Genomic DNA, 23532 nt, shown 5'->3' on the forward strand with positions numbered 1-23532 from the left:
CTTGTATATCCACATCTGCTAAGACCTCAACAGCGTTGTTTTATCTAATGATTAAACATTTGTTCATTATCAAACTACTTGCATGTCTTTTAGTAAATGGGCTGTTCACCTCTAACTCCATCTCTCCTCCTCCCAGCATAGGAAATTCCTGTAAACTTCCCCACTGTTCTTCCTGATTTTCAAGATAATTGAAACCAAGAGGAAGAGGGCCAAAGTAATTTTTGTAGTACCTTACCATCTAAAAAAATCTTTTATTCCTGGCTTTTCTAAAAATTTGCCCAACCACATAGTTGCTATCCAAAAATTAGCTATTGAGAGAACATTCATCATCATTCCTTTACTAGCATAGGTACTTCCCTTTTTGAGCAATGAGATCCAGTTACTGTGTTGAAAAATTCTGCTCTGAGAATTTGCTATAACTTACTGAGCCAGTAAGCTGGATACTTGAATTCCAATGCTTTTTAATGTTCCATGAAATTCTTGCCTAAGGTAGTATTTGTTCTATCTGACCCACAAAGCTACAATGCCAATTTCTTGTTTGCTCCACAGGTCTAAAAAGGAGCATTAATACTGCTTTATGGCAGTAAATTGGTACTTCAGCTATCAAGTGTAAACAGGAAAATGAAACTAAAAATATGTTACAGGAAACAAAAGCTTGAGTCTCCCAAGTCGAAGCAACTAATAAGTTGGTATATTAACAACACTGTTCTTTGCTGCTAGCCAGCAAAAAGTAAATCCCTGACAAAGTCTTTGACAGGATCAACAACAATCTCAACTGGACTAAATTTGGACAAGTATTGCTGTAGGCCATAACTAACTTTAGGTGAATAGGTCAATTTGTTAATCACCATTTGCCAAAAGTCATGGAAGCTTTTTTTCTTATTAAGGGCGTATTCACAGGGTGTGGTTATGCTGCTGAACTTCACTGCTGCACTTTTCATGTTTCCATAAAACCCTTACATGGACTGCTGATCTTAGATTTTTTTCCTAAAAGATTTACATTAATTAATTTTGGTTGCCAAACTGTAATATGGCTAGAAATCTAGTTCATTTTTTAAAGTGAGAGAATGAGGGTCATTGCTATCTATGGTGTATGCAACTATGGCAATTTGAGGAATGTTATCTTTTGGGCACTATTTAAGCAATCACGAGGATGGTTTAAAGTGAGGTTTTAGTGCAGTTTATTCAAACTGTTCGAAAGCACTGATGAAAAGCTGTAAAAGCTCAGGTAAATATGCTGGGTTGCACTGAACTCCGCCCAAAAAATCTACATGTGGAGATTTTATCTTCCTAAAGAAAGCAAGTAAATTATTATTGATCCAAGGCAATGAAGAGTATTGAATGCATTTGGAATAAATCATGGAATGAAAATGGTCTGAAGGTGCCCAAGAATCATCAATACTAGGGCAAGAGCTGGTCCCATTATTTTCTGACTTGGAACCGATCTTGTCAGTTCAGTAAAACTATTGTTTTCAATTCCTCCTTCCCCCCTCAAAGATTTTTCTGGTTATAGACAGGATGAATAGCTCTATGCACTGGACATTTTTAAAACCTAAAATATGTACAACCACTTGTCATGCAAATATTGTCATTAATATATATAGTGAGAAGTGCTGAACTAGCATTTTGATATTGGGTATAAATACTTTATGCAATAAATTTGGAGGATTATGAAAGAAATGTTATCTTGAACTTTTATTTCTAAACAACTACCAGCAACCAAATTATGACTAAAAGATTTTTTTTTCAAAAACTATTTTACCAATTTTGTATCAAAATAACATGCCAATTGCACAAAAATGTGCTCTCATAAGAACTGTTTGCTTCATAGCGTCATTATCGTTTATGACCCAGGCTGTACAGAACTAATGATTTTGTTGGTAAAGTCAACTGATGTCTGTAATTAGCTTTATTCTTCACTGATCATATTTAACATTTATGTAGCTTTTAAAGAAAAGTCTAGCTACTGTTAATGTAAAAGTTAGAGGTATGTTGGCATGATGAAGTGGAATTTCTCCAAAAATATTAAATATGCTAATATGATTCTGAAACACAATGCATTACCTGTCAGACACCAAACAGTATGTTTATATTGTGTTTTTTTTTCTTTCTTTCAATCAACCACCCGTTTTACCTCTTCTTCTGATCTGTTTCTGCTTTATGGATTGCCTCGTTGGGACAAACCCGTTGGCTTTCAAAAATCACAGAGCCAATTGTGAAGAACGGCAGGCCTGCAACATCGCACAGTATGCACTCCTTTCTCCACCAGTATGCAGGCTCTTTCAAAAAGCCCCCTCTGCGGAGACCCCATAGCGTGATTGGTGGGAGCCTCGGCTCTTTCATTTCCATGCCCAGGAATGGTGGTGGTAGACTAGGTGATTACCAAGAGATTGTCTGTCTGTATAGTTTTGTTGCACCTAAATGTTTTGCACAATATTGAGTTGTCTTGTGCATGAGGTAGTTTGCTATCTTAATTATCATTTTATGTATATTTTATTTACTGTAACATTGTTTTAAACCAATAATTTTCTTGGAGTTGTTTTCTGCATGGTTTTTGTTTCTTTACGAAGTCTAACCTTCGATCTTCCAGGTGAGTGCTGGTAAAATGAATGTTTGATATGTATCTGTTAGTATAACAGTTGTACAACTATATATATAGCTTAAGGTTGACTCCGCTCCAAGAATACTTTCTTTAGATAACCAATACTTTTGGGGAATTGAACTTGATGTTGATTGGAGATGATGCTGACTTGCATAATTTGGCATGGGCACAAACTATTTTGTGGTTGAATGTAGAAATAACATGGCTTGTAAATGCCATGATATTGTAAATCTTTATCAAAATATTTTACAATAATGTGATCTATAGCTTGCATTATTTTCAGTTTTATAATATGAATTGAGCAAATGAACTTTTTAGCTGGAAATATTTTTGCATGTAGCTTTTGAAAACGTACTTTTGGTTGAAAACATTTTTATATCTTACAACGACATTCAAAGGTGTTCTTGAAGAAAAATTGATCGTAAGCAATATAAATTCTGTGAGGTCTTGAATGTAGTGCATTTTGATTTCAATCGTAGCAACATGTATAATTGAGAAGTTTGGTAATTTTAAGTGAATGTTTGGCAGTGTAATAACTCCTTTTCAAAGGGATTTAATATTTTCAAATTTTATTTATTAAAGAATAATTATAGTGACCACAAAGTATTATTTAGGGAGAAAAAACACAAACCATATTTTCTATAGTCCCTGTCTTAATCAATTTTAATACATAAATGCTGTTGAATACTGGTTCTTGTGGGAAGGTCTTTCGGCCCATTGTGCTTCCTCTTTAATTAGGTAAGTGACTGCAGTTGAACTGTCTGTACTGAAATGATTAAATTCGCATCATGATCCCTTCTAGTACAAACAATTGAGCTACTATTTCTAGTGAAGTTAGGAAAGCAGCAAGAAATTCTAAAATATTTTAAGTTTCAAATAACATTACTGCACATTTTGAAAGAAAAAGCATTATTGTGCTTGCTGCTGATTATACCAGGAGTCTAAAGTGGGAATTTATCTGAGGACCAGTTTGTATACAAATGGATTATGCATGCTGATGTATTGAGTGATATTTATATAAAAATGAAGACGTTGTGAATTTTAAACTTAATTATGCAGTAAATGATTTGGAATGAAGTGACAAGTATTGTTGTACTAAAACTGGTTTCACTTAATGGTCAAATGATCAAAGTTATTTTAAAGTAATATTGTCTCTTTCTGCTCCTAATATAGGAATGTTATGTTGATTATGCCAGAGTTGAACTTCATCCCATTATGTTTATAACTGTGATCAGTTCAGTTTTAATTCACAAAAATAGCATATAAATAAACAGGGATACTTCAGTCTTAAATACTACAGGTGTTACCTGAAAAATGACTACACATATGTACATTTGTTCACTAATCTTAACTAATTTTATGAAATAACTGACAACACTTGTTGTCCCACAAGTCAACACTTAAACATGCAGGCATAAATCTAAACCCATGGGTTGTAATACCCTTTATTTACATATTTTGTACAGCTATACTCCACCAAATTTTATATTCACAATCTTCCTTAAATTTAAGAGATAAATGACTTTTTCTCCCAAATAATTTGAATACATATAGTGTAATGTCATACCTGGCTGTGAAAATCAACAAACTGATAGACTGTATTATAAGAACTTCTGAGTTACCTCGGTATTTTTAGGAGTAAAAAATATCAAGATGTCCTTGTGGACCCTTAATTTTTTAGTAATATGTGGCAGGCCTTGGTTCTAAGCTGCCTTTATCTGTTGGCCCTAATAGTTTAAAATTGTGTGCGTGTAAATTAGTTGTTTTGAAAAATTGCCTCTGGATACTTCAAAATTAAAATTATGTTTCTTTTAGCTAGTCAAAGATATTTAAAATAGCAATATTGTGACATCTGAATAAAAATATAAATGGACTTGGCATTGTTTAGATGCAGTTTTGACAGTTAGTTAGGTTGTCGAGAAGAGGGAACGAAACAAGGCTGATCGCGGGGAGGGATGTTTGTCCTATGGTCCTCGGTAACATTTTCTGAAGCATTGACTGAGAAATAGCATTTTGTCAGTAATCTGTAGAAATTTCCAAGTTCTTTGTGTGTGTTTTTAAAAATATCTTTCTCTCTTTACTCTGATGTTTCCCCTCTTTTGGGCTACTTGGATATCTTGACCTACAGCTGAAGGGAATGGTCTCGCTATCATCAGTGATGCTGTGTGATCAGCTGCCAGCAGGCATTAATGAAGTGGGGGAAGATGAACAAATGGAGAGTAGTCAGTGTCTCAACCTCCACACTGGTGATCCAACCAAAGAAAACTTTCACTTGTGTTCAGTTAAGGTCATTAGCTGTGAGATATTCCTGTCACAACATTGTAAAAATAGTATAGTTAACAGGCAAAGAAAATTACAGGGCTAAGTGAAAATTTTGGATGTAAAAGGTTTGATTTCTCCACAGCTTGTTTCTGTGTTTTGAATTTTGTATTTACATGTTTTTGCTGAGTGTAATACTTACATAAGAACATAAGAAATAGGAGCAGGAGTAGGCCAATCGGCCCCTCGAGCCTGCTCCGCCATTCAATAAGATCATGGCTGATCTGGTCCTAACCTCAAATCTAAAATCATGTCCAATTTCCTGCCCGCTCCCCGTAACCCCTAATTCCCTTTACTTCTCGGAAACTGTCTATTTCTGTTTTAAATTTATTTAATGATGTAGCTTCCACAGCTGCCTGGGGCAGCAAATTCCACAGACCTACCACCCTCTGAGTGAAGAAGTTTCTCCTCATCTCAGTTTTGAAAGAGCAGCCCCTTATTCTAAGATTATGCCCCCTCGTTCCAGTTTCACCCATCCTTGGGAACATCCTTACCGCATCCACCCGATCAAGCCCCTTCACAATCCTATATGTTTCAATAAGATCGCCTCTCATTCTTCTGAACTCCAATGAGTAGAGCCCCAATCTACTCAACCTCTCCTCATATGTCCGCCCCCTCATCCCCGGGATTAACCGAGTGAACCTTCTTTGTACTGCCTCGAGAGCAAGTATGTCTTTTCTTAAGTATGGACACCAAAACTGTATGCAGTATTCCAGGTGCGGTCTCACCAATACCTTATATAACTGCAGCAATACCTCCCTGTTTTTATATTCTATCCCCCTAGCAATAAAAGCCAACATTCCGTTGGCCTTCTTGATCACCTGCTGCACCTGCATACTAACCTTTTGATTTTCTTGCACGAGGACCCCCAGATCCCTTTGTACTGCAGTACTTTCCAGTTTCTCGCCATTGAGATAATAACTTGCTCTCTGATTTTTCCTGCCAAAGTGCATAACCTCACATTTTCCAATATTGTATTGCATCTGCCAAATCTCCGCCCACTCACCCAGCCTGTCTATATCCCCTTGTAGGTTTTTTTATGTCCTCCTCACTCTCTACTTTCCCTCCCATCTTTGTATCATCTGCAAACTTTGATCTGTTACACTCGGTCCCCTCCTCCAATTGGTACGATCCAGCTGCCCTTGCCCCTCCCCACTAAAAGATAAACTTGTTTGATGGGATAAAGGCCTTTCTTTACACTCTCTTCATAACATTTCATCTAAAAACTGTCCCTAGATTGACTAAGACCCCTTATCACTGACACCCCAAGAACAATTTGCATTTATGTAGTGCTTTTAACATAGAAAAATGTCCCAAAAGGCTTCATAGAGGCATAATCAAAAAATGGATGCTGAGCCAAAGAAGGAGATATTAGAAGGGGTAACCAAAAGCTTGGTCAAAGTGATGGGTTTTACGAAGGGTCTAAAAGAAGTGAGGCAGAAGGCTGAGGAAATTAAAAAGCGTAGGGCCTAGGCAGCTGAAGGCACAGCCGCTATTGGTAGAGCAAGGAGAGGGATACGGAGGAGGCCAGAGTTGGAGGAATGGAGAGTTTAGGGTTGTAGGGCTAGAATTTAAAATTGGTGGCATTAGGGGACCAGTCCCCAATGTAGGTAAGCAAGGATAGGGGTGATAAATGCGTAGGACTTGCTGCCGAATAGGCTATGGACAGCAGAATTTTGGATGAACTGAACTTTACAGAGGGTGGAGGATTTAAGGGGGCTAGCTAGGAGAGCATTGGAATAGTTGAATTACGACATGATAAAGGCTTGGATGAGGAATTCAGCAGCAAATGGGTCGAGGTACGCAATGTTATGGAGGTGGTAGTAGGCGTACTTTGTGATAGAGGATATAGGGTCGGAAGTCTTAGTATCTCCCCATAAATATAGTTTTCAACCCCGAGAACCATCCTTGTAAATCTATGCTGTGGCTTTAATGGACTTTCTATAATGGAGCACCTAAAACTGCACACAGTACTCTAACTGTGGTCTGACTGATACAAATTGTACAAATTTATCATTACTTCTTTACTCTTGTACTCTGCACCCTTATTAATAAAGCCCAAAGCGCTGGTGACCATTTTAGGGCTTTTTTTTTAACCTACACTTGCAATTTCAGGGAACTATGTATTTCAACTTGGTTCATCTTCGTCCTTCATAGAATCATAAAACGGTTACAGCACGGAAGGAGGCCATTCAGCCCATCGAGTCTGCGCCGGCTCTATGCAAGAGCAACCCAGCAAGTCCCATTCCCCCGCCCTTTCCCCGTAGCCCTGCAAATTTTTTCCTTTCAAGTTCCCAGTTCCCTTTAGAAGGCCATGATTGAATCTGCCTCCACCACTCCCTTGGGCAGTGCATTCCAGATCCTAACCACTCACTGTGTAAAGAAGTTTTTCTTCATGTCACCTTTGGTTCTTTTGCCAGTACCTCAAATCTGTGTCCTCTGATTCTTGACCCTTCCGCCAATGGGAACAGTTTCTCTCCATCAGTGTCTTTCCATGAGTGTATACTCCCATTCCTTTATTTTCCTTCCAAAATGTATTATGTCATACATATCCATGTTAAATTGCACCTTCTACATGTCTACCCATTCTGCTGGCCTGTCTGTCTACCTGAGGTTTTTTACAGACCTGCTCCTACTTTTATGCCATTAGCTAAATTTTGAGATTATGTTCCCTATAGCCAGTCCAAATCATCTGTATATGCCGAAAACATACACATGGTCCATGCACTTACTGCTTCTAATCCTTCTCCAATCTGAGCAACATACATTCACCTAACCCTGTTTCCTGTCTGTCAACAAATGTTTGATCCATGTTGCTGCATTTCTTCTTGTACGATAAGCCTGATTTTTTCTTTCAAGTCTCTTGTGAGTCACCGTGTCAAATGCCTTCTGAAAATCCATGGACACTACATATACGGAATTCCCTCTTATCTATCCCATTGATCACTTCAAAACACACTTGAATTTGTCAAACGTGACTTGCCTTTAACAAATCCATGCTGACTGTCCTTGATTAACCTATGCATTTCTAACTGCTCTTCAATTTTATCTTGAATTATGGATTCCAGGAGTTTGCCCAGAACTGACATTAGACTAATCTATAGTTACCCAGTTTATCTTTCTGTTCCTTCTTGAATAAAGGTGTTACATTGGCAACTCTCCCACCTAACAGCATAATTTGCATATTTACGGATGAATGAAAAATTGTGGCCAGAGCCTCTGCTATCTCCGCTTTGACTTCTTCCCAACAGCCTAGGGTGTATGCTATCGGGGACCTGTGACTTATCCACTCTGAATTCTACTGACTTTTTCAGAACAGATTCCCTTTCTACAGTTATCTCTAACAGTTATTCCATATTCTTCTCTAGTACACTTAAGTTCTCACTTCCACGATCAATTGTAAAAAGGGATACAAAATATTTATTTAATATATCTCTGCCATTAGACACGTTCATCTTTGAGCAGACCTTTCTAATTATTCTTTTACTTTTTATATACTTATAAAAGCCCTATTATTCCTCCTTATATTGTCTGCAAGTATTTTTCCTATTCTCTTTCAACCTTATAATCTCCCTTTTTACCTCCCCATGACACTTTTTGTATTCCTCATAATTATTTTTAGCCCTAAGTTTATCAAATAACCGCTCCTTTAAATTTCAGTTCATTTTCAGTTTATCTGTGGAACTCTATTGTTTGTACACTCTTTTCACCGTATTTATTTATTTGTACTTTATCTACCTCATATTTAAGATATCCTGCTGCTGATCCATGGATCTATTGCTAACTCTTCTGCCAATTTAATTTGCGCGAGGTCCCTTCTTCTAGGAACAGGAGTAGGCCATTCAGCCCCTCGTGCCTGCTCCGCCATTTGATAAGATCATGGCTGATCTGTGATCTAACTCCATATACCCGCCTTTGGCCCATATCCCTTAATGCCTTTGGTTGCCAAAAAGCTATCTATCTCAGATTTAAATTTAGCAATTGAGCAAGTATCAATTGCCGTTTGCGGAAGAGAGTTCCAAACTTCTACCACCCTTTGTGTGTAGAAATGTTTTCTAATCTCACTCCTGAAAGGTCTGGCTCTAATTTTTAGACTGTGCCCCCTACTCCTAGAATCCCCAACCAGTGGAAATAGTTTCTTTCTATCCACCCTATCTGTTCCCCTTAATATCTTATAAACTTCGATCAGATCATCCCTTAACCTTCTAATCTCTAGAGAATACAACCCCAATTTGTGTAATCTCTCCTCGTAACTTAACCCTTGAAGTCCGGGTATCATTCTAGTAAACCTACACTGCACTCCCTCCAAGGCCAATATGTCCTTCCGAAGGTGCGGTGCCCAGAACTGCTCACGGTACTCCAGGTGTGGTCAAACCAGGGTTTTGTATAGCTGCAGCATAACTTCTGCCCCCTTGTACTCTAGTCCTCCAGATGTAAAAGCCAGCATTCCATTTGCCTTCTTGATTATTTTCTGCACCTGTTCATGACACTTCAATGATCTATGTACCTGAACCCCTAAGTCCCTTTGGACATCCACTGTTTTTAACTTTTTACCATTTAGAAAGTACCCTGTTCTATCCTTTTTTGATCCAAAGTGGATGACCTCACATTTGTCCACATTGAATTCCATTTGCCACAGTTGAAAGTTTTCTTTATCCAGTCCAACACTCGTTATCTTTGACTCTTCATTATTCTTTTCTATTCTTACATTGAATCTAACAATGTTGTGAATGCTATTGCCCAATTGTCCTCCTGATCTCTTATTTATTTATCCCACTTCATTTCCCAATACTTTTTTTGTTGGACTAGAAACATAACTGATCTAGGAAGCAGTCCGTATATTTAATTGAAAGTAGTTGGTGGGTGTGCTACCATACAGAAGATAACGTACATATAATTTTCATAATTACATAGTCTTGGTTGTTTCGGTGTTGGTTTAAGGAGGAGTCAGGACAAGAGAAACAAAACATTTGAAATGCGAAAAATAACTTTTTTGCTTAAGTTACCTTTATCCAGTAGCATTAATTTTATCCTGAATCAGAACAGACATCGAAAAAATGTGTTCCATGTAGTGTGAAATTGTACTCCCATTGAAAAGTAAATGGTTGTTAGCGATGCCGGATTATTCATTTGTGTTATAAATTAATTAGTGTAACAAAATTGATTGCATCATCTATTAACTAAAAATATATTCTTTTCAAAAAATATGAAATAATTTTAAAGATAAGTTAATTTCCCAGCAGGATTTTACCTTAGTGGCTAACAAATAACTTAGACATAGAAGGAAATGTGTTTTGTTCAAAGTGAAGCAAATTGAACATGTTAAGCAACGATCCATTTTTTATATTACGGAGAATTCACTGCTCAAGCAATTTGTGCAGTTTAAAAAATTTGAATGCTTTTGACATATAAAATGTTTCAGTTAAGAGAATATTCCATGCACAGAAAATAATGGTACAAACAAACCAAATGATCATTGAAAATGACCTTAAATGTAGGAATTATATGTTGGTTGTGGTGAAGCATAAATGTCATAGTGGAGGGCACTGTGCCAGAATGTTGCTACATTTTATCATCCCTTTAATGTGCTCTTTCTGTATATATTTTTAGAATAACCCCTCCATTATATAAAAGCATGGAAACACACTCTTTGTGTCTTAGTTCCAGGTTTCAAGAAACAGTATCTGATTTCACTTTCTGCGCTTCCTGTTCAGATATAGTACATGAGAATTTGAAAATAGGTTCAGATGGTGAGAGTGACCAAGCTTCTGGAACATCATCTGATGAGGTGCAGTCACCCACACGTGTTCGTATGCGGAACCACCTACACAGGAGAATCTCCATGGAGGTAGGACATCATATAACAATTCAGGAGATACAAAAATGGTTTGAAATTACAATTACATTCCATGATAGAGTTATGTGGTGGAGTTTCCTTTGCTCAACTCTACTTTAGGAGGCAAGAACAGTTGCAAGTAGTTCTAAATAGAACAAGCCTTTAATGTGCAGTGATTATATCATAAGTAGAAAATCTGTACAATGAAAAGTCTTTTATCTAGTGCACATCGTTAGCATCTCATCTTTCAAATATGTCATATTTTAAACTGCAGCATTAGAGGCACTGCACCTCAAAGTGTTGCATGATTATAAGGCGAAATATCATAATTAATTAAAATAACCAATGTATGTTGAGCTGCCAATTAAGTATCTGACTAAAAATTGTGAACAAATCCAAAGTAGCAAAAAAATCAATGAGAAACAAGTAGAACACGGAGCAAACAAATCCCTCTTTGTTTTAAAGCTACCATTTACAAGTCAGCAAATAACACAAAACTGACCAATTAAAATCTCTCAAATAATTTCGTCACACAGCTTTTAGCCACTCTTTTCCTTCCTCGTCTAGGTCAGTATATAGAGCTAGAAATAACATAATTTAACAAACATTTTTTAAAAATGACATAACTTTGGAAAAAAGAACACCTAAGTAGCATTGCTAGTGCATGTTAGAAATTCCTTCCAAGAATTTCCCCCACACAGGGGCTTGGGACTTGAGTTGAAAATTTCATCTGGGCTTTGCGTGGTAAAGATTTTCAGCTGCTGGAAATTTGTGAGAGCGAGAGAGTGTGTGGTATTTTTCACATTGCTCCTGTAAATAGTGAGTAAGATGAAACGGAAAAAAGGGGTGTATGACAGATGTCGGGTTGATAACACAAGTGAGATCCAGGCAGAATATAGAAAGTTGAGAGGGGAAGTAAAAAAGGAAATAAGAGGGACAAAGAGTATGAGAATAGGCCAACATAAAGGGAATCCAAAAGTCTTCTATCGGCATGTAAACGGGTAGTAAGAAGAGAAGTGGGGCCGATTCGGGACCATAAAGGAGATCTATTCATGGGCCGAGGTACTAAATGAGTACTTTGCATCTGTCTTTACCAAGGAAGAAGATGCTGCCAGAGTCTCAGTAAAGGAAAATATAGTTGAGAGACAGGATGGGCTAAAAATTGATAAAGAAGAAAGGCTAGCTGTACTTAAAGTGGATAAGTCACCCAGTCCAGATTGGATACATCCTAGGTTGCTGGGGGAAATAAGGGTGGAAATTGCAGAGGTACTGGCCATAATTTTCCAAACATCCTTAGATACGGGGGGTGGTGCCAGAGGACTGAAGAATTGCAAATGTTACACCCTTGTTCAAAAAAGGGTGTAAGGATAAACCCAGCAACTATCAGTTTAACCTCAGTGGTGGGGAAACTTTTAGAAACGATAATCCGGGACAGAATTAACAGCCACTTGGACAAGTGTGGATTGATTAGGGAAAGCCAGCACGGATTTGTTAAAGCTAAATAGTGTTTAACTAACCTGAGAGTTTTTTGATGCGGTAACAGAGAGGGCAGGTGAGGGCAATGCAGTTTATGTGGTGTATGTGGACTTTCAAAAGGCGTTTGATAAAGTGCCGCATGGTGGGCTTATCATCAAGATTGCGACCCATGGAATAAAGGGGGCCGTAGCAACAGAATTGGCTAAGTCATAGGAAACAGAGAGTAGTGGTGAACGGTTGTTTTTCGGACTGGAGGGAGGTGTACAGTGGTGTTCCCCAGGGGTCGGTGCTGGGACCACTGCTTTTCTTGATATATATTAATGACTTGGACTTGGGTGTACAGGGCACAATTTCCAAATTTGCAGATGACACAAACCTTGGAAGGGTAGTAAACAGTGAGGAGGATAATGATAGACTTCAAGAGGATATATACAGGCTGGTGGCATGGGCGGACACGTGGCAGATGAAATTTAACGCAGAAAAATGCGAAGTGATACATTTCGGTAGGAAGAAGGAGGAGAGGCAATATAAACTAGAGGGCACAACTCTAAAAGTGGTACAGGAACGGAGAGATCTGGGGGTATATGTGCACAAATCGTTGAAGATGGCAGGGCAGGTTGAGAAAGCGGTTTAAAAAAACATACGGGATCCAGGGCTTTATAAATAGAGGCATAGAGTACAAAAGTATGGAAGTCATGACGAACCTTTATAAAACACTGGTTTGGCCACAGCTGGAGTATTGTGTCCAGTTCTGGGCACCGCACTTTAGGAAAGATGTGAAGGCCTTAGAGAGGGTGCAGAAGAGATTTACGAGAATGATTCCAGGGATGAAGTAAAGGGAATCGGGTTACGGGGAGCGGGCAGGAAATTGGACATGAATTTAGATTTGAGGTTAGGATCAGATCAGCCATGATCTTATTGAATGGCGGAGCAGGCTCGAGGGGCCGATTGGCCTACTCCTGCTCCTATTTCTTATGTTCTTATGAGGAATTTCAGTTACGCGTATAGATTGGAGAAGCTGAGGTTGTTCTCCTTGGAATGGTGACGGTTGAGAGGTGATTTGATAGAGGTATTCAAAATCATGAAAGGCCTCGACAGAGTAGTTAGAGCGAAACTGTTCCCATTGGCGGAAGGGTCAAGAACTGGAGGACATAGATTTAAAGTGATTGGCAAAAGAACCAAAAGTGACATGAGGAAAAACTTTTACACAGCGAGTGGTTGTGATTGGAATGCACTGCCCGAGGGGGTGGTGGAGGCAGATTCAATCATAGCCTTTAAAAGGGAACTGGATAACTACTTGAAAGGAAATAAATTGCAGGGTTACTGGGAAAGGGCAGGGGAGTGGGACTAGCTGGATTGCTCTTGCATAGAGCCAGTGTGGACTTGATGGGCCGAATGGCCTTCCATTGCTGTAACCTTTCTATGAGTCTAGAGTGACAGTACAGTAATATAACAATCAGGCAGAAAATTAATACAAGGATAGACCCTAGAAATGAAAGAATAAAACATGAAAAATAAAAAGCTTTCCTTTTATCAGCATTTTATACAGTTTAAGCTGTCAAATAAAAATTCTGAGGTAATGGTGTTTGGGGTGATGTTTTGTTTTACGATGTTTGCCAACAGGAAAAGTTTGAGGCATTTGCACCATGGTCAGAGTCAGTCAGCCTGAGCAAGATCATGGCAAATGACTGCTTGTTCAGGTGATGATCATCGGAGATTTGGAAATCCCCTCTCCCGCCATCCCCACGCCACCCCCCCCCCCCCACTCCAAGCAGGAGTGCACTGATAACCACTTCAGGTAAATCTACAAGTGCATCAAGAGGAAGAGAGGAAAAATACAATGATATACATAACTTGAGAGAAAAGTTTTCACGGGGAGGGAAGAATAAATAAAGTACTTGCATCTGAGCAAATATAAGAAATTCACCATTGGAAATGGAGCGAATAAAAATATTTTTTATAACTAACTGGCAATAAGTGGTTTTGGATAGGGAAGAACAAAAGTTACTTGCATCTGTAACAATTTTTTTTAAAGCGATAGGAACCTGGGAATTGCTAGATGAAAGAAGACCACAGTCCATCCATAACTCTCATAGACAGCACTTGTTAGATACTGCAGGGGGTCACGTTTAATGGAGAGTGTCTCTGATTTGTGGATTGACTTCAGAAAGGCGAGAATGTATTTAAGAAGATTTTATGGGTATAAGAATCAAACATGGTTATGGTTTTGTGCTGGCCACAACTGACATGGATGCAAGACACAACACCATAGTGAATACTTGAAGGGAAAAAATTTAGAGGGCTATGGGGAAAGAGCAGGGAAATTGGACTAATTAGATAGCTCTTTCAAAGAGCCAGCACGATGGGCCGAATGGCCGCCTCCTGTGCTGTACCTACTTTAATACTATGAAATGCCTATGTAATTCTAAGAAATACTGTAACCATAGAATCATAAAGCATAGAAGGAGGCCATTCAGTCCATCGTGCCTATGCCAGCTCTTTGGGTAGCTCTTTCAATCAGCCCTACTCTTTCCCCATAGCCCTGTTCAAGTATATATCAATTCCCTTTGGAAAGTTACTATTGAATCTGCTTCCACCACTTTAAGGCAGCGCATGCCACATCATAACAACTTGCTATTTTTAAAAAAATTCTCCTAATCTCCCATCTGGTTAAATCTGTGTCCTCTGGCTACTGACGCACCTGCCAGTGGAAACAGTTTCTCATTTACTCTATCATAATCCTGTATAATCTTGAACATTTCTATTAAATCTCCCCTTAACCTTCTGTGCTGTAAGGAGAACAATCCCAGTTTCTCCGTGGAACTGAAGTCCCTCATCCCTGGCATCATTCTGGTAAATCTCCTCTGCACCCTCTTCAAGGCCTTGACATCCTTCCTAAAGTAAGAATTAGGCAGCTACTTCTTTTCCAAAAAGTGTTCGTCTATCTTTTGTCTCAAAGATCTGCAAAAAAAAGTAATTCAGAAGTAAGTAATAGACTGGTTTGTCTGTTTTAACCCTTCCATGAAGTGGTTCAAAGCTACTTCGTTTTATGAACTGACTTCAAGAACTCCCTTACTGCTCACTACTGCAAATGACTTGGTCTGTGAATAAATGTGTTTGATAGTTTAATCTGCTATGAAAGTGTCTGGTATGCCTGATGTTTTCTGAAGTAACATAGGCACAATTGTGTAATTCCCATATATATTTGGGACAAAAACATGTCCGTTTGCCCAAGACATGTTATCCCAGTTTATTTTGTGAATAGGGTCCCACATCATTCTGTATAAATGAGCTTACCTATGGGAGTTAACTTCGACATGAAGTCCAGATCATGACTGCTTCACATTTGTGGTTCTTGTAGGGGTAATCTTTTTATTTTGAAGACTGATTTTGAGGGATAACTTGTTTAGATTGTTTGGGGGACCCGATTCTTCACTTGGAATCAGGGTTCTTTCAATTGATAGTGTGATTATTCAGGTTTCCCAAGAGCCTATGGTGTCAACACCAGTTGGCATTGATAAAGTTCAACAAAAATATCATGTCAGGCTGTCCTTTACCAAACAAGCATCAAAAGGAAGAAACTCTATGCTATTTGGGTCCTACATAATGCCAACAATCTATCCTGTCCTCACTAGACAGTCATATAGACAGAAATCAAGTGAATATTAGCATACATTGGACTAAGGAATTTTAAGTTTGGCCCTTGCAGGTGCACTGTATGGTACTGAAAAAGCAATGCATCAAGACAATCTAGTGCCTCAATAGTTGGGTTAACATGTCTGCACTAACACCTGGCAAAGATTTAGATACTCTACAAAATGCAGCTCGTTATTACCGTATAAGATGTTTGTCGCCTAAACATGATTCCTCCATTTGCCAAGTTTGTCTCTGGTTCACGAAACGCACCTGTAAAGAGACGTTACGCAGAATTAAACACGTTATTCAGAAAAATAGATAAACACAGTAAGCCTAAGAAATGCAGCCATACCAGTAATGCACGCATAGACATCGACTGATGCTGAGGAACTATGGTTATTGCACAGTGCCAAGGACCTCAGCCAATAATGGGAATTTACCAGCATTACGCCCTCAGTGCTAATACATGAATGACAGAGGTTTGTCAAAATATTTTAAATGACTTACATGAGATAAAAATATTTAACACATTGGTGATACTGAAAGATGCAAACCTCATAAATATAATATTTGTAATACTATTTGTCTACTTTAGCAAAACTTGCTTAAGATGCAAATAACTTTATCCTTTTTGATTTTTTTATTTTCTTCCACTTGTGACTCAGTTATTTGTAAATTTTCTGCCTGGTTGCCACAGCACACTCTGGATATTGTAGTTCTACAGGAACAGGGTGAAAACTACAACACACATAATTTGTCCATCGGAGCCATAACTCCATGGCCCTTTTCTACCTCATTGTCATGTTACGTGCTGGGTATTTAACCACAGAAGCAGGATGAAAACTATAACTTCCATAGTGCATCTCTCTCACTCATACAATTTGTTCAGAATAGCTAGAAACCCTCTTCCCCGCACCCACGGTCCAAGTGAAATTTTCAGATCAAGATGTAGGACCTTGATGGAAGGGTAGGGGGGAAACTTTTTCAATTTCTGAATTAATTAGCCAATTTTATGACTGGTTTTTAAATTTCTTTTTCAGAATTGTATGATATTTTATACTGTTAATTCCAGCTTTATAAACTGACCTGAGCACAGAAGGAAAGGGCAGCTGAAAATTGTGGGAAGAAATTTATTTTAGCTGTTTTTATTAGTCAGTTCTGTGTACTTTTAACATTAGGGGTGTGGTGGAAATGAATGTATTTGCTCAGTTTTCTGCTGGTTACTCATCCTCATCAATACTTATTTGCTACTTTTTAAGTAATTGTTTGTTTTTAATCTAATACATATATTTGATAACCTAAATTGCTATTTGAGTCAATCATGTTTTTGCACCCTGGCTTTTCAAGGTGTGACATTACAGCCGTGTGTTAGACTTTTAAATATGTCAGTAATATTTGAGCCAATTGATAGTACATAGATTTATAGAGATGCTACTGGTAACAGTTTAGGAGGAAAGTCTTTGCTGCCCTCATGTGGTTAATTTTAATTTAAAGTGCTGCAGTGTTGTTTCTCCCCTTCCAAGAAAAACAATGATATTAAAGGAGACTGAAGCCAGTAACAAGATCAGAAGATAATTACGGATGAGGAAGGCCATTAGGCCCATCTTAATTTATCAATCTAGAGAGATCCTAAAATTCCTCCCCCCCCCCCCCCCCCCCACCCCCAACCTTCCATTTATAGCATCCAATGTGTTCTTGAATGATTCCAGGTTTCTTGCTTCTACTACTCTATCTGGAAGTTTCATTCCACACATTGGTCACTTTTCCTGTGAAGACAAACTTCCTGATATCTGTCCTGAAATTACTTTTTTACCAGTTTGGATTCATATCCCTATTTCTGTTCCCGCAGTTTACTTTAAAGCAATATTCTGGGGTAACTTTCTATGCCCTGAACAATGTTATATACCTTTACAAGATCACCTCTCAAGACATCTGCTTTCCAGGCTGAAAAGCCTGCCTTTCCAATCTTTTCTCTTAACTTGGCTGGAGGACAGCCTCATACGGACAGGAGTAGGCCTTTCAGCCCCTCAAGCCTGTTCTGATATTCTATTAGAACATGGCTGATCTGTAACTCAACTCCATTTACCTGTCTTCTCCATATCCCTTGATACCCTTACCCAACAAAAATCTATTGATCTCAGTCTTGAAAATTTCAATTGACTCCCAGCATCCACAGCCTTTTGGAGGAGGAAGTTCCAGACTACCATTACCCTTTGTGAAAAATTGCTTCTTGATTTCATTCCTAACTGGCCTCGCTATAATTTTAAGATTATACCCCTTGATTTGGATTAAGAGGAGATAGTTTCTCTGTATCTACTCTATCGAATTCCTTTATCATTTTGAAGACCTTGATCAGATCGCCCCTCAACCATCAAAACTCAAGGGAATACAAACCAAGTTTATACAACCTGTCCCCATAATTTAACACTTTACGCCCTAGCATCATGGTTCTTCTCTGTACTGCCTCCAGTGCTTGAATGTCTCTCTTGTTTCTTGGCGACCAGAACTGCATGTAATATTCAAGGTATGGTCTGACCATTGCACTATACAGTTTGATCATTATCTCCTCTGACTTGTATTCTACTGTTTTGGCTCTGTCGTTTAACATCCTATTAGCTTTGATTGCTGCTTTGCATTTTTTAGTGTTGAGTCTACTAAGACTCCTAAGTCTCTTTTTGCTTTCCCTTAGCAATTTCAACCCCATTCATCGAGTATGTGTGTTGTCTATTTTACATTCCTATGCGTAGCACTCCACTTGACTGCATTAAATTTCACCTGCCCACTTGCACCTTTGTCAAACTCTTTGTAATTTCTGAGATGCCTCTTCTAATTTCACCTCCCCCACCTAGTTTGGCTTCATCTGCAAATTTGCCCACTTTGCATTAACTTTCCAAATCCAGGTCATTCATGTAAATGAAAAACAATAGCGGTCCCAGCACTGAGCTCTGAGGCACCCCATTCAGTACACCCCACCCCACCCCACCCCCAAAACTCTGGCATAACTCCTCTAACAAGCATTCGTTCTTACCTACCTTCAACCAGTTTATTAACTTCCAGCGCTTGCCCTGAATCCCAACTGCTTTGAATTTAATTAATAACCTCTAGGGTTGAACTTTTTCAACAGCTGTTTGGAGGTTGAGGTACACTACGTCATACAGTTTACCACAGTCCACTTGTTGATCACTTCCTCAAAGATGCGATTGGTCAAACAGGATCTTCCTGTTCTGAATCCATACAGATTCATTAGTTTATGGGCTGCAACCTGTATTTTTGAGTTTGGCGGGAGGGTGGGGGGGGGGGGGAGTAATTCTCTGAAGTCTCCTTTAGGTTTGTAATGTTTGTGATTCGGATTGGCACTGATGATATTGTGCAAATGTAAAGAAAATTTCACTTTCCAGCATTTAACATCAGAGTGAAAATACCCACATATGGGCAACAATGAATAAGAGTAGGAATATTAAATTACAAGCAGCATGTTTCCAAATATCTAGATCTTTTTTAATGACTTGGGGGCAATGCAATCTGTCCAAACCAGCGTAAAAGATCGCGGAAAATAAAGCGCAATTTAGTCAGGCATAAATCAAGTTTCCTCGATCTTTAACGCTGGTTCAAAAATCATCGTACCTGAAGCCGGCCCCACCCACAAAATTGGCCAAGCCTCCAGATCAAAATAACGAGGATGGCGAGTTTCTGCCGATTGCACCCCTTTGCGACCGTTCGAATAAGGTCTTCAAATTAAGCTCGTTTTCTTAGGCGCACAGGCACCAGTTGGCACGTTTTAAACATTTTTAAATATTAACAAATATTTAATTTACTAAGAAACTGACTAGTGTACACGAATGAAAGTAATAAATGGTTCATTATAGTTTTTTTAAGTCATTTACAGTGATTTAAAATCAGGTCACTCACAGGTGGAGGACGAAACACTTATTAAAGATGCTTATTTTTTGTGATAAACCCATTTTCAGCTGTATTAATAAAACTGCACCAGGTTACCACTCTTAAATACATCAATGCATTCTTTTTATTGCAAAGAAAACAAAATAAATGATTATGCTTTATTATGCTGCCGGATTGCACTGGTTCATGGAAGATTTTACATTTATGATTATGCAAATACTTTTTAGCAGAAACTTGAACTGTAACCTAACCAGCACAATTTTCGGGCGCAGTCTGCGCCTAATTACCGATTGCGCCCAAAGCGGAAACTCTACCCCTTAATGTAAAAAATCATGAGATCACGAGAAATGTGAAATGATTTTTTTAAATGAGTTATTCTAATTTCTAGAATCAACAATCTATGAAGTCCAGTTTTGAATGCTGCCAGACCAAAGAGATGATGGTCTGATTTTCTCTTGATCAAGTTTCCAACCCTTGCTCAGAACTACCAAAGGGTACAGTAGCATAGTGGTTATGTTACTGGACGAGTAATCCAGAGGCCTGGACTAAAATCCAGAGTCATGAGTTCAAATCCCGCCACGGCAGCTGGCGAATTTAAATTCAATTAATTAAATTCAATTAAATAAAAATCCGGAATTAAGCGCAATTTAGTCTGGAATTAAGCGCAACTAGTATCACAAATGATGGCCATGAAACTACCGGATTGTCGTAAAAACCCATCTGGTTCACTAATGTCCTTACCCGGTCTGGCCTAAATGTGACTCCAGACCCACAGCAATGTGGTTGATTCTTAATTGCCCTCTGAAATGGCCCAGCAAGCCACTCAGTTGTAAAATCTCGCTACGAAAAGTCATAAGAATAAAACCGGACGGACCACCCGGCATCGGACCACGAGGCACCGGACACGACAACGGCATAGCAAGCCCAGTCGACCCTGCAAGGTCCTCCTTACTAACATCTGGGGACTTGTGCCAAAATTGGGAGAGCTATCCCACAGACAGTCAAGCAACAGACTGACATAGCCATACTCACAGAATCATACCTTTCAGCTAACGTCCCAGACTCTTCCATCACCATCCCTGGGTATGTCCTGTCCCACCGGCAGGAGAGACCCACCAGAGGTGGCGGTACAGTGATACACAGTCAGGAGGGAGTGGCCCTGGGAGTCCTCAACATTGACTCTGGACCCCATGAAATCTCATGGCATCAGGTCAAACATGGGCAAGGAAACCTCCTGCTGATTACCACCTACCGTCCTCCCTCAGCTGATAAATCAGTCCTCCTCCATGTTGAGCACCACTTGGAGGAAGCACTGAGGGTAGCAAGGGCACAAAATGTACTCTGGGTGGGGGACTTCAATGTCCATCACCAAGAGTGGCTCAGTAGCACCACTGCTGGCCGAGTCCTGAAGGACATAGCTGCTAGACTGGGCCTGCGGCAGGTGGTGAGCGAACCAACATGAGGGAAAAACTTACTTGACCTCGTCCTCACCAATCTACCTGTCGCAAATGCATCTGTCCATGACAGTATTGGCAGGAGTGACCACCGCACAGTCCTCGTGGAGATGAAGTCCCGTCTTCGCACTGAGGACACCATCCAACGTGTTGTGTGGCACTACCACCGTGCTAAATGGGATAGATTCAGAACAGATCTAGCAGCTCAAAACTGGGCATCCATGAGGCGCTGTGGGCCATCAGCAGCAGCAGAATTGTATTCCAGCACAATCTGTAACTTCATGGCCCGGCATATTCCTCACTCTACCATTACCAACAAGCCAGGGGATCAACCCTGGTTCAATGAGGAGTGTAGAAGAGCATGCCAGGAGCAGCACCAGGCGTACCGAAAAATGAGGTGCCAAACTGGTGAAGTTACAACTCAGGACTACATGCATGCTAAACAGCGGAAGCAACATGCTATAGACAGAGCTAAGCGATTCCACAATCAACGGATCAGATCAAAGCTCTGCAGTCCTGCCACATCCAGTCGTGAATGGTGGTGGACAATTAAACAACTAACGGGAGGAGGAGGCTCTGCAAACATCCCCATCCTCAATGATGGCGGAGTCCAGCATGTGAGTGCAAAAGACAAGGCTGAAGCGTTTGCAACCATCTTCAGCCAGAAGTGTCGAGTGGATGATCCATCTCGGCCTCCTCCTGATATTCCCACCATCACGGAAGCCAGTCTTCAGCCAACTCGATTCACTCCACGTGATATCAAGAAACGGCTGAGTGCACTGGATACAGCAAAGGCTATAGGCCCCGACAACATCCCAGCTGTAGTGCTGAAGACTTGTGCTCCAGAACTAGCTGCGCCTCCAGCCAAGCTGGTCTAGTACAGCTACAACACTGGCATCCACCCGACAATGTGGAAAATTGCCCAGGTATGTCCTGTCCGCAAAAAGCAGGACAAATCCAATCCGGCCAATTAACGCCCCATCAGCCTACTCTCAATCATCAGCAAAGTGATGGAAGGTGTCGTCGACAGTGCTATCAAGCGGCACTTACTCACCAATAACCTGCTCACCGATGCTCAGTTTGGGTTCCGCCAGGACCACTCGGCTCCAGACCTCACTACAGCCTTGGTCCAAACATGGACAAAAGAGCTGAATTCCAGAGGTGAGGTGAGAGTGACTGCCCTTGACGTCAAGGCAGCATTTGACCGAGTGTGGCACCAAGGAGCCGTAGTAAAATTGAAGTCAATGGGAATCAGGGGGAAATCTCTCCAGTGGCTGGAGTCATACCTAGCACAAAGGAAGATGGTAGTGGTTGTTGGATGCCAATCATCTCAGCCCCAGGACATTGCTGCAGGAGTTCCTCAGGGCAGTGTCCTAGGCCCAACCATCTTCAGCTGCTTCATCAATGACCTTCCCTCCATCATAAGGTCAGAAATGGGCATGTTCGCTGATGACTGCACAGTGTTCAGTTCCATTCGCAACCCCTCAAATAATGAAGCAGTCCGAGCCCGCATGCAGCAAGACCTGGACAACATCCAGGCTTGGGCTCATAAGTGGCAAGTAACATTCGCGCCAGATAAGTGCCAGGCAATGACCATCTCCAACAAGAGAGAGTCTAACCACCTCCCCTTGACATTCAACGGCATTACCATTGCCAAATCCCCCACCATCAACATCCTGGGGGTCACCATTGACCAGAAACTTAGCTGGACCAGCCATATAAATACTGTGGCTACGAGAGCAGGTCAGAGGCTGGGTATTCTGCGGCAACTGACTCACTTCCTGACTCCCCAAAACCTTTCCACCATCTACAAGGCACAAGTCAGGAGTGTGATGGAATACTCTCCACTTGCCTGGATGAGTGCAGCTCCAACAACACTCAAGAAGCTCGACACCATCCAAGATAAAGCAGCCCGCTTGATTGGCACCCCATCCACCACCCTAAACATTCACTCCTTTCACCACCGGCGCACTGTGGCTGCAGTGTGTACCATCCACAGGATGCACTGCAGCAACTCGCCAAGGCTTCTTCGACAGCAGCTCCCAAACCCACGACCTCTACCACCTAGAAGGACAAGAGCAGCAGGCACATGGGAACAACACCCACCTGCACGTTCCCCTCCAAGTCACACACCATCCCGACTTGGAAATATATCGCCGTTCCTTCATTGTCACTGGGTCAAAATCCTGGAACTCCCTTCCTAACAGCACTGTGGGAGAACCGTCACCACACGGACTGCAGCGGTTCAAGAAGGCGGCTCACCACCACCTTCTCGAGGGCAATTAGGGACGGGCAATAAATGCTGGCCT

General features: G+C 40.2%; 1 protein-coding gene across 3 annotated transcripts in view; it reads left to right on the plus strand.

Moving 5' to 3' along the window:
• The window catches only part of cdk17 (cyclin dependent kinase 17), a 219715-nt gene that overhangs the window by 133478 nt on the left and 62705 nt on the right, over nt 1-23532 (plus strand). For 2 of the 3 annotated variants that reach the window (XM_068004608.1, XM_068004609.1), the window contains exons 4-5: nt 2208-2375; nt 10636-10769. In XM_068004608.1, coding sequence (XP_067860709.1) covers nt 2208-2375; nt 10636-10769 — 302 coding nt within the window. The remainder of the gene's footprint in view (nt 1-2207; nt 2376-10635; nt 10770-23532) is intronic. The other variant, XM_068004610.1, reaches the window with a different exon arrangement.

This window comes from Heptranchias perlo, chromosome 24 (genome assembly GCF_035084215.1).
Source record: "Heptranchias perlo isolate sHepPer1 chromosome 24, sHepPer1.hap1, whole genome shotgun sequence".
Lineage (NCBI taxonomy): Eukaryota > Metazoa > Chordata > Chondrichthyes > Hexanchiformes > Hexanchidae > Heptranchias > Heptranchias perlo.